This window comes from Alexandromys fortis, unplaced genomic scaffold (assembly GCF_014885135.2).
Source record: "Alexandromys fortis isolate MF-2015 unplaced genomic scaffold, M_Fortis_MF-2015_v1.1 scaffold_311, whole genome shotgun sequence".
NCBI lineage: Eukaryota > Metazoa > Chordata > Mammalia > Rodentia > Cricetidae > Alexandromys > Alexandromys fortis.
In genome coordinates this window covers 10,421-21,094 of record NW_026068208.1, presented here as the reverse complement: position 1 = coordinate 21,094, position 10,674 = coordinate 10,421, and the positions used below count along the sequence as shown (strand labels likewise).

Sequence of the window (10,674 nt, the reverse complement as noted above, 5' to 3'; positions counted from 1 at the left end):
TAACACAAAAGAGAAGACTCTCGCCCATCACTGCTTGTCTCTGCCCTTCCTGGATCCTGGATCCTCTAAAAGTTCGTCACTAACCCTTGGTCTTCACATCAGCATCAACAGAGTTTTCCCTCTTCTTTCAGTCAAACAAAAATACAGATCCTGCCTCATCTAAAGAACAGAGAATTATAGAACTCTGGTTTTGACAGACTTTTAAAGAAAACTTAGAGTGGAAATGGATGTCTTGTGCAGTGTGCTGTGTAGCCTCCGGGCAGCTGGCTGTCAGGCGTCTGGTTTGCATCTCCAGTGTGGTGATCTCATTCTCAGAAGAGTGACCCTGTTTTTACATATCTTCCCAACTGGAAAAACAAATTGAACAAAAAGGAAATGTGAAAGACGTGCAAAGGGAAGGAGGCAGCAAAGGGGATGCCTCTGTGAGCACAATGACCCAGTTCTCACCTTCAGCACAGGGTGCTCCTCAGCGAGAAAATGACCTACAGACTAGCAGTCTACAGTGATGGGGAAGACTGGGGAGGTGGGCAAGAAAAGGGGAGAGGGTCCTGAGCTTAACACAACTTCTATAAGAGTGTCTGAGGTCTTCGCTGTAGTCTCATGCCATACACCAACAATATAAGAGGGTTCTGATTGATAGGAAAAGGAGGGGAGGGAAGAAGAAAGAAGGGGAAGAGAGGAGAGGATGGAAGGGGAGAGGAAAAGAGGAGCGGATGGAGGAGAGAGGATGGGAGGGGAAGGGACAAGAAAGGAGACAAATGGAGGGGAGAGAGACTAGAAGAAGGGAGACAAGAAGAGAAACAAGTTAAAGAAAAGCATAAGCAAAGAACCTTGGGTATCTTTTTCAGCTTCAGAGCATCTACTAATTTTATTCTAAAGACAAGAGAAAAATACTGATAAAAAGTATATAAGATAAAACTAAAACATTTCAGCCCAGTAAATAACTTTAATTCTATGAGTCTTAAGGAAAAAAAAACTTTTGTGGCTTCATTTTCTTTTAACAAATGGCCTACAGAATTAAGACTAAACCCCCAGATGGTTAGCTTCTTTCTCATAATCCGCTTTCTTCTGTTCATCAAATTCTTGACTGGGCATGCTTGACATTCACCTTTAGTTCCATTACTTTGGAGGCAAAGGTGGTGAATCTCTGTGAGTTCAAGGCCAGCGTCATCTCCACAGTGAGCTACACACTGAGGTTCTGTCTTAACTAATCAATCAATAAATAAGCAGATGAAAAATCAGTAGTGGGTTAAAAAATTTATAAAGGTGATTTTTTTTCCCCTTCCAGTTCCCTTCTGGATACTTCATCCTGTGCTTACAGTGTGTGGTGACATATAGTATGTGCTGTAGTGACGTCATGTCGTATAGGCACTGGTGACAACATACTGTAAGAGCTGTGATGACAGACAGTATGGCCTCTAGTTATATAGGTACATATTTCCCTTAGACACATCTCTCTGTATTCAGCTTTGTCTTTTAGAAGTTCTTCATAACTTGGGCTTTTTACTAAGTTAGTCCACTTCTACCCAAGTCACAAACATTACTGTGTCTGAACTATAGTTAAGTTTTCCAAATTAAAAAAAAAGTCCCAGTTTTCTCTCCTGTCAGGCAGGAAGCATTTCCGGGAGATTAATCACTGTTTTGCCTTGCAAAATTCAGAAGGTTCAGAGAACTTGGTAAAGAAGGTTGTATCACCCGACTTTGATTTTTGGTTTTTGGAAGCAGTCCCACTTGGGTGGAAGCAATGATGAGTCAGGTTGCGGGTGATCGCCACAAACAGTGTCACTCTATAAAGTCGGGCTCAGGAGGGTGGACATAGGAGAAGGTAGAACACAGCGAAGGCAGCTCAGAGCCAGGGGAAGCCGTGGAAATGAAGAGTCTCCTAGTCCTGCTGTGGCTGTGTGTGGCAGTTGGCTGGTCCTATCCGTTGCACAGTAGCGCCGACTCCGACATGGAGTTTCTTCAGGTAAGAAGTGGAAATGGCCTCAGGGCTCTTTGGCAGGGCACAGTTTTGCAGTCCACAGACTGGTTCTGACTGTCTGTGTAGGAGTGGTTCTGCAATGGAGGAGTGTTAGAAGGTCTCAAAATCACATGATTCTTCCTTTGGTATAGAAGAAACAAAGGCTGTCAGTGTTGGGTAGTACTTTGAAGGTCACACATGCTGGCAGTGGCAGCAGCACTAACACTGGAGGCTCAGGGGTGACGAGGGACGAGAGCACCAACTGCGCCTTGCTTTGGACCATCCTTCAGGGCTTGAGTCCAGTGTAGCTCAGAAAAATATTTATAGTGTTAGTTCATGAGAGGCTTGCCTAACTTTTTCCTAGTAAGCCACTATGAAAAGTGGAAAATTGAGTGAATTAAATAAAATTACCCCAAACAGACAACTATTCTCACGAAGGCTTATTTGTTCCTTTTGACATTCTCTGCACTAAATCCTTCTGAATTTCCTCTCACTTCCATTGCTTTAACAACAAAAAAGACACTGTTGCAAAAATAAAGCCAGGAAGGGGCCATCCCAGACAAATTAAATGAAGTGTTATGCTTACATTTCAGCGAACTAGAAAAGTAGGTCAAAGAGATTAAGAAAAGTAAAGCCATTGATGGGCTTGGTGGTCCAAGCCTGTAATCCCAGGGCTCGGGAGGCAGATGCGGGTATCATGAGTTCAAGCCATCTGAGCACGAATTCAAGGAGTTCCTCAATTACATATTGAGATCCTGTCGTGATGAATGAAATAAAGAAGGTGTATGACGTTTACTACAAATAGCAATATCAAAGTAATCAGAATTGAAACTTCAAAGCTGTATTTATCCCGTTAGAAATACTTAGAAAACTACTACGGCCTTGCAAAAGATGCGAAGCTGTTCATGAAGCAAAAGGACAGTAGTCCTGTTGTCAAAAAAATCCAAGAAATGCAGAAGTTCCTCGGGCTGGAGATGACAGGGAAGCTGGACTCCAACACGATGGATGTGATGCTCAAGCCCAGATGTGGCGTCCCCGACGTTGGTGGCTTCACTACCTTTCCAGGTTCGCCAAAGTGGAGGAAAAACCACCTCACCTACAGGTAGGCAATTGGGTCCAAAGTTTTCACACAATGCTAGCAACTGCCAGAGGCCTCGCAGCCACACACACTTCCTTCTTCCACTTCTCTCATCCAGGGTTGAAAATTACACACCGGATTTACCGAGAGAGAGTGTGGATTCTGCCATTGAGAAAGCGTTGAAAGTCTGGGAGGCTGTGACCCCGCTCAGGTTCTCCAGGCTCTCTGAAGGAGAGGCGGACATCATGATCTCCTTCGCAGCTGGAGGTAAAAGCCCAAGAACTGAAACACACATTGCCCAGTGGCATCTTACTGAAAATGAGACAAGGAGGTCCTAACCAGCAATTGTCAGTTCTAACTATGTACCTTTTCCCTTCAGAACATGGAGACTTCATTCCTTTTGATGGGCCTGGAGGAGTCTTGGCTCATGCGTATGCCCCTGGGCTGGGGATTAACGGGGATGCTCACTTTGATGATGATGAACAATGGACAGAGGACACCACAGGTTAGTGCTCTGCCTCACAGCTGGACTCAGTGTTGGAAAATTTTCGTTACTAATGCTAGAATGTGTTCTGGATTCCAGTGGAACACAGTTTATTTGTTGTTGTTTTAATAATTGCTTAGTGTAGTTTCTGGTGCCTAAAAAACATTTATTTTCCTAATAAGCACAACATAAAATATATCACTAAGTGTTTGACCTGTCCAACTTTGATGTGATGGTTTTTTTTTTATCTTATTATATTTTGTTTTGTTGGTATGCCTTAGAAGCCTCTTCTTTTCCAATGAGAGACAGAAAGGGAGTGGGTCTAGGGAAAAGGGAGGTGGGGAGGAGCTAGGAGAGGCAGAGGGAGGCGAAGCTCTAATCAGGATATAATGCATGAGGAAAAACTATTTCCAATAAAGAGGAAAAATCATGAAATTTTTAGTAGTTGTAGATCTTGTTGATCTACAGGCTCTTCTTACTAAAGGTTCCTAATGGTATCCATCTGTAGACAGCCAAGCAATACAACAAGGGAGTGTATCCATTCCCGTCATTTGCCCTCTTTACTTTTCAAACCAGAAGCCAAAATTAAACTTCAGAAATCTAAGCGGTTTTTGTTTGGTTGGCTGGTTTTAATAAGCTTACAATTTTGTGAGTTCTAGTAAGGATGATTTTTTTTTATCAGTTTCTGAAAGAAAAGAACCATCTCTGAAGGACAATGGCAGAGCTGTCTAAGCAGGTTTCTTTTCGTAACTTCGGGGATTGACTACACTTTAAAATACTTGACTGAAATAAATTTTATTACTTTTGAGATTAACTGGGATTCATAATAAAAATATGAACTGATATATTTAGAAAGTACAAATATAAGTTTTGCACTGAATAAAATTCTCGTGTTATGGAATTAGCATTGCCCAGACCCGCCCCCACAGAGGACCCTCTTTTAAAAGGAGAACTTCCTCGGTCCGCATCATCCACAGGGAACATCTGTCAGAGTTTCACCAATCTCATCCCCTCGCAGCTTCAGCCTGAGGGGCTTGTCTCCCACCGTTACAGTGAGAAGAAAGTGAGCACAGTTAGAATCCAAGAGATCATTTACAGCAAACACTGAGGCATGCTATGTTTAGACCAGTTTTACAAACCCTATGCCGTCTCTCCCCTCAGTTGTCGTCTGGGACTTGGTATGAGAAAGGATGTAGGCAGAATCCAATGGGAAGCGCAGGATTAGGGTTAGTGAAGGGTTTTAGATGGAGATGAATACCACCTGAGATGAGCTGACCGATCCCGAAACTGTCAAGTGCTAACCACAGGGAGCAGTTTTAGTTTTTCGTGGGCGAGGGAAAAGAGAGCTCTGATATGCTAGATGATAAGTGATCTCTATTCCCACTGCGATGAGTGAGGATTGCTGCTCAGACCCTTTGAAGCCAGAGAGAGGACTGCTGGGTGAGTCGAGGTCCTTCAGACTGAGCTCAGGCACGAGTTTTCAAAGACACATGTTTTGTTCAATGAGACAGCAAACAAAGTGAGTACAAGCCTGTGTGTTTTCAGGAAGGAAATAAATGCTGTGTACTGCTCACCTATATGATATACATGCTGTTAAGGATAAGCAACTATTATTTATGATTTCTTCCATAGGTACCAACTTATTCCTGGTTGCAGCTCATGAACTTGGTCATTCCTTGGGTCTCTTTCACTCAGACAAAACTGAAGCGTTGATGTACCCAGTCTACAAGTCCTCCACAGACCTGGCCCGCTTTCGCCTCTCTCAAGATGATGTGGATGGCATTCAGTCCCTCTACGGTGAGTGATACCACATACTTGTCCGTAATCCAAGTCAGAGTTCTAGAGAGTTTGGGGGAAGCACACAACTGACAGGGGCCACATTTCTCCTAACTTTGCCTCCTTTAATCTGTTCCCTTTAGGACCTCCCCCAGCATCCCCTGATGTTCCCGTGGTACCCTCCAAGCCTAATACTCCGGAACCTGAGTTATCACTGATGTGCAGCCCTGATTGTCCTTTGATGCAGTCAGCACCCTTCGGGGAGAATTCTTGTTTTTTAAAGACAGGTCAGACAAAAGAATTCTAAATCCCTGTCTACTTTTGATAAAAATGCTTAGAAAGGATAGTAACATGTTTATATATATATAGATATATTACACACATTTCATACACAAATTCCACACACACACACATTACACACACCCACATTCTACACACACATTCCATACACACACACACATTCCACACACACATTCCATACACACATACATTCCACACACACACATTCCACACCCATACACACACATTCCACACACATACACACACATTCCACTCACATACACACACATTCTACACATACATACACATTCCACATACACCCACATTCTACACACACACATTCCACACACACACACACACATTCCACAGATACACATTCCACACACACACACACACATTCTACACATACACATACACACACATTAAACACACACATTCCACACACACACATTCTACACACACACACACACACCCCTCACTTACTCACTATGGGAAGTGTGGGTGATACTTTAATTACTAATTGCATGCTGTTTCCTGTGTCTTGCGTGTGGTTAAAGCTTATGCTGAGCCGATTAGCTGACACTGACATGATGGAGAGTTTTGCTTTCCAGATGCTGTCTGGAAACCTGTGGCAAGAGGACTGCTGTGGTCTCCTTTGTGGAGTGGGGAGGGAGCGAGACAGAGAGACCCAGAGAGAGCTATTTCCCAGTAATGACATTCCTACATTTTGGTGGCCCAACCCAGAGGATGAGAGAATGTTGGGTAACACACTAAAGATGGAAGCTTGCTTTTCATTTGTCACCTGTCTTTCTCTTACATCTATTTTTAGGCATTTTTGGCGAAAATCTTTGAGGACCCCCGAACCTGGTTTTTATTTGATCTCTTCATTTTGGCCATCCCTTCCTTCCAGCATGGATGCTGCCTATGAGGTTACTAGCAGAGACACTGTCTTCGTTTTTAAAGGTGACCTTTCCATAGCATTGCTTTACCTTAGTGGAACAAGCCTTTGGGCAGGAAAAGTGAACAGCGCTTTCCTTCACTATGTCCAATTCTGTGTAATTAAAAAATAGGCAAAGATAATAAAGAATCACATAAAACCAACATTTTATTTACAGTTTAAAAATGAACTCAGGGAGATACATTGCCAGGTTGAAAATTCCCTCATTTGACCTCTGTTGATTCTTTCCAGCTGGGCATTTTTCTTGAATGCCCATCACACAGCTAAGGCCTAAATTTATTCACCATGAAAAGACATGGTGTAAAGAATGTATTGCCAAATTGCAAGGCATGATTCCTGGACTTTTAACACTACTGATGTTTCTGTCATTCTTTCGTTTTTGTACAGGAACTCAGTTCTGGGCAGTCCGAGGGCACGAGGAGCAAGCAGGTTACCCTAAAAGCATCCACGCTCTCGGCTTCCCTCCTATAGTCAGGAAGATTGACGCCGCTGTGAGTGCTAAGGAGACGAAGAAGACCTACTTCTTTGTGGGCGACCAATACTGGAGGTGAGATGCTGGGGGCATGGCTTTGCGAAGAGACCACCTGAGAATTGCTTCTGCCTTAGAGAAAATGCTTCGGCCTCACGCTTTTCCTCCCTCTCCCTCTCTGGGTGAGAAGAGGGGCATTGAAAACTGTGGGGGTCAGAAACCCACACAGGAGCATTGACAACTGGGGGCTGGGGATCTAGAACCATGGACACATCTTCCAACAGGCATTTCTTAAGTTAGAGCATGCATCTCCTCCCCTCCCCCACTCTGTGTAGCCCCTATTCTCAATCCTGCACATACTTTAAGCTCAGGCCCCCCACCCTCATGAAGTCTTTGTTTCTGAACTTCATAATAAGCCCATGCCCCCATTCATCGCTCCTCTGCCAGAGCCCCAGAGTTATTGTTCCTATGTGTGGGTTGTCAATCTCTCAAAGACTCCAGCTGAGCTCACACACTGATGACCTCTGCCTGGTTACAGATGAGACACAAAGGCAGACCAGTTTCATGGTTTCCACTCAGGCCTCCTCACAGACTCCCTGAGTCCTAGGCCCCCAGTCCAGATGTTGAGACATCAAGGCCGACGGTCCAGTGTGCAGCTCATTGGCCCAAACCACACTTACTTCATTTCTGTCTCGTTCAGTCACCTTTGCTAGGGAGCTTCCATAGAGAACTCAGTGCAGAGAGTAGGGAAAGGATAGACAGCCTCCTTATGGTGGTGAGCTGGAGAGTATAGTTTCTTGTTTTTAATATCCAACTTCTAAAATTGATCATTTTATGAGCATTGTGTGTGTGGGTGTGTGCTTACACGTGCACCACATTCATGCAGTACCCTTTAGGCAGAAGTGCGCATAGAGTTCCTCTGGAATTGGAGGTACAGATGGTTGTCAGCCACCATGTGAGTGCTAGGGACCTAACCTGTGGCCTTTGTGAAAGCAGACATTGCTTTTAACAGCTGGCCATCACTCCAGCCCCAAACATTCCATTTCGATTTCTGAGGCCATATCTGTGTAAAAGTGTGTACGTGGTGTGCAGGTGTCCACAGAGGCCAGAAGAGGGGACCCCCTGATGCTCTGAGGCTGGAACTATAGGCAGCTGTAAGTCATCTGACTGTGGACGGTGACATGAACTGCAGTCATGGGAAAGAACAGCAAAAGTGTTCTTAACCACTAAGGCATCCCTCTAGCCATGGAAATCGTATTTCTGACCAGTAACTTAGTCCACACATATGTGCGTGTGTTCACTTATATGCAGACATATGTACACACGGTTGTGTATTCACACGACAATACAAACAAGTAGCTGTATCTGTGTAGATGATTGTGATTGAAAGAAGATCTGAAGATTCTCTTGTCCAGGCTTAAGAAAGACAGTAACAAACAATATTGCTGGAGTAGGCAGTTGTCTTGTTCCCAAAGTAGCTGTGATTTAAGAGCTCAGTTTTTACCTTATGAAAAACACATGGTACTAAAGAAGCTTGACATTTATGTGCAGAACTTGGAAAGCTTGCTGGAATTCCACAGGCTCACGGGCATGGGGAGCACGCCCTCCATTCACTGCTGAACTGCACTCTTGCTTCTTCTGCAGATTTGATGAGAAGAAGCGATCCATGGAGCCCGGATTTCCCAGGAAGATAGCCAAGGACTTCCCAGGCATTGACTCAAAGGTGGATGCGGTCTTTGAAGCATTCGGTAAGAGGACCTGCACTCGGTTGGCAATAGGGCTCTTGAAATGCTATGAGAGATACAGAGGAGGATTACATCATTTTTAATAACAGATTTTAAAGAATCAGTACTCTCCTCTCTCCCAAGAACTTCAACTCGTTTGCTTTGGTGGCATTTACTGTTCTCCTTCAGATGAGCTCTTTTGACTCATGAAGTTGATGAACACAGACTCTTCTTCTGCACACATGTGTGAAGACACCGTGCTGGCATGAGCTGCTGCCGTTCTTGATCCATGCTATTCCAAGGCTGCCGCCAGTGGTTGACCTGTTTTAAGGCTGGCTGGCCTTCTCAAATGCATGTTTCCACTATTCAATTGTAGACTTTCTCTGTCTTTCCAGACTCAGTTAGTGACTAACAGCATTGCTTCTTGTAAATATTCATCTTTCCATGCACCGAAACTTAAGGAACTTTTCCTATGCAAGAGTAAGCTGGCGATTGTTACTGACACTGAGAGCCACATCTGCAGGGAGGAGAAGGGGTAGAGCTTCAGTCACAGGCTCCTTAGGGCCAGAAACAGCCCTAGGGCTGGAAGGATGACGGGAGAAGAAGTACTTGGAGCAAAGGAAATAAAGCTTAGTTTCAAACAAGCAGGGATGTTTTTATTTTTTATTTTTTCTGATTGTAACACAGACTCAGTGCTGTCTCCTTCCCTCCCTGGCAAGTACACCGAAGCAAATATTAACATCTGCCTAAACTTCAATGGTTATCAGAAAGATGGAATTAGATACGCTTACGTCATAGAGCTCTTGCCCAATCAAGTTTTTAAAAATAGTAGCTTTATTAATGCTTGACATTTTTCCTGACGCAGACTAAAACTACAGAGATACTCTGTGTTGTTTTGTTGCTGTTTTCTCTGATGAGCAAGGGCTTCAACCCAGGACTTAAAATGCTCTAGGCATGGTTTGAATGTATGATTTGGACATTCTAGGCAAGGGTTTGAACACATGACTTAAAACACTCTCAACAAGTGTTTGAACATATGATTTTGGACACTATACGCAAGGATTTGGACATACAACTTTGGACACTATACGCAAGGATTTTGACACACAACTTTGGACACTCTAGGCAAGGATTTGAACACACAACTTTGGACACTCTTAGGCAAGAATTTGGACACACAACTTTGGACACTCTAGGCAAGTGTCATACCACTGAGTCACATCCTGATTCTTTCTGTTTTTTACTTACCTCTTACTGAGCATTTTATCTTTCCAAGTTTCTATGTAGAAGAAAGTAGCTCACATTTTCTCTTGTCTTTACATGCAGGGTTTTTCTATTTCTTCAGTGGATCTTCACAGTTGGAGTTTGACCCAAATGCAAAGAAAGTGACCCACGTGTTGAAGAGTAACAGTTGGTTCAACTGTTAGAAGAGATTCGAGGATATTTTATCTGGCATATTTTATCTGAAGTTGACAGTTTTCCGTCCGAGTCTTTGTGAACTGAAGAAGTTTGTTTCTCCCAGTATGTGCTATGACAGACCCAGATGGAAACTGTGGGTCTCCCCAGCCAGACTCACGTGGTCACAGGACATCCAGAAGCACCCTTAGCATGTCTGTTACCTGGAGAAGATGGGGTCAGTCCTGGGCAACAAATAAGCGACTACATTTATGTAGATTATTTGTTTTATCTAATAAAAATTGATGTATCATTTATTTAATCAAGGAATTTTGCACGTTGATTTTCAGAACGATTACTCAGCATCTTGGGTGCTGAGGAACTGAGCAACACAAAGCTTGAGATACTGGGTCGTTACAGGTAAACACTCGCTGTCTCTACTAGTGAGCTTATTCATAAAAAACAGTACCACTCACCCCCTAAAGCACTCCAGAAACAGGAAAATACAGATGTGTGTTTTCCCCACCTAGACTTCATATGGCTTTGTCATA

General features: G+C 43.6%; 1 protein-coding gene across 1 annotated transcript; it reads left to right on the top strand.

The window, feature by feature from the left end:
• Nucleotides 1–1,792: 1,792 nt before the first annotated feature.
• Nucleotides 1,793–10,445, top strand: LOC126493288 (stromelysin-1-like). Its single transcript, XM_050130249.1, is given in 11 exon segments — nt 1,793–1,966; nt 2,818–3,062; nt 3,157–3,305; nt 3,418–3,543; nt 5,155–5,319; nt 5,442–5,525; nt 5,528–5,585; nt 6,407–6,540; nt 6,923–7,082; nt 8,649–8,752; nt 10,055–10,445. Coding segments are annotated over 11 exon segments (1,422 nt in total). The 5' UTR covers nt 1,793–1,870; the 3' UTR covers nt 10,156–10,445.
• The last annotated feature ends 229 nt before the right edge of the window (nt 10,446–10,674 follow it).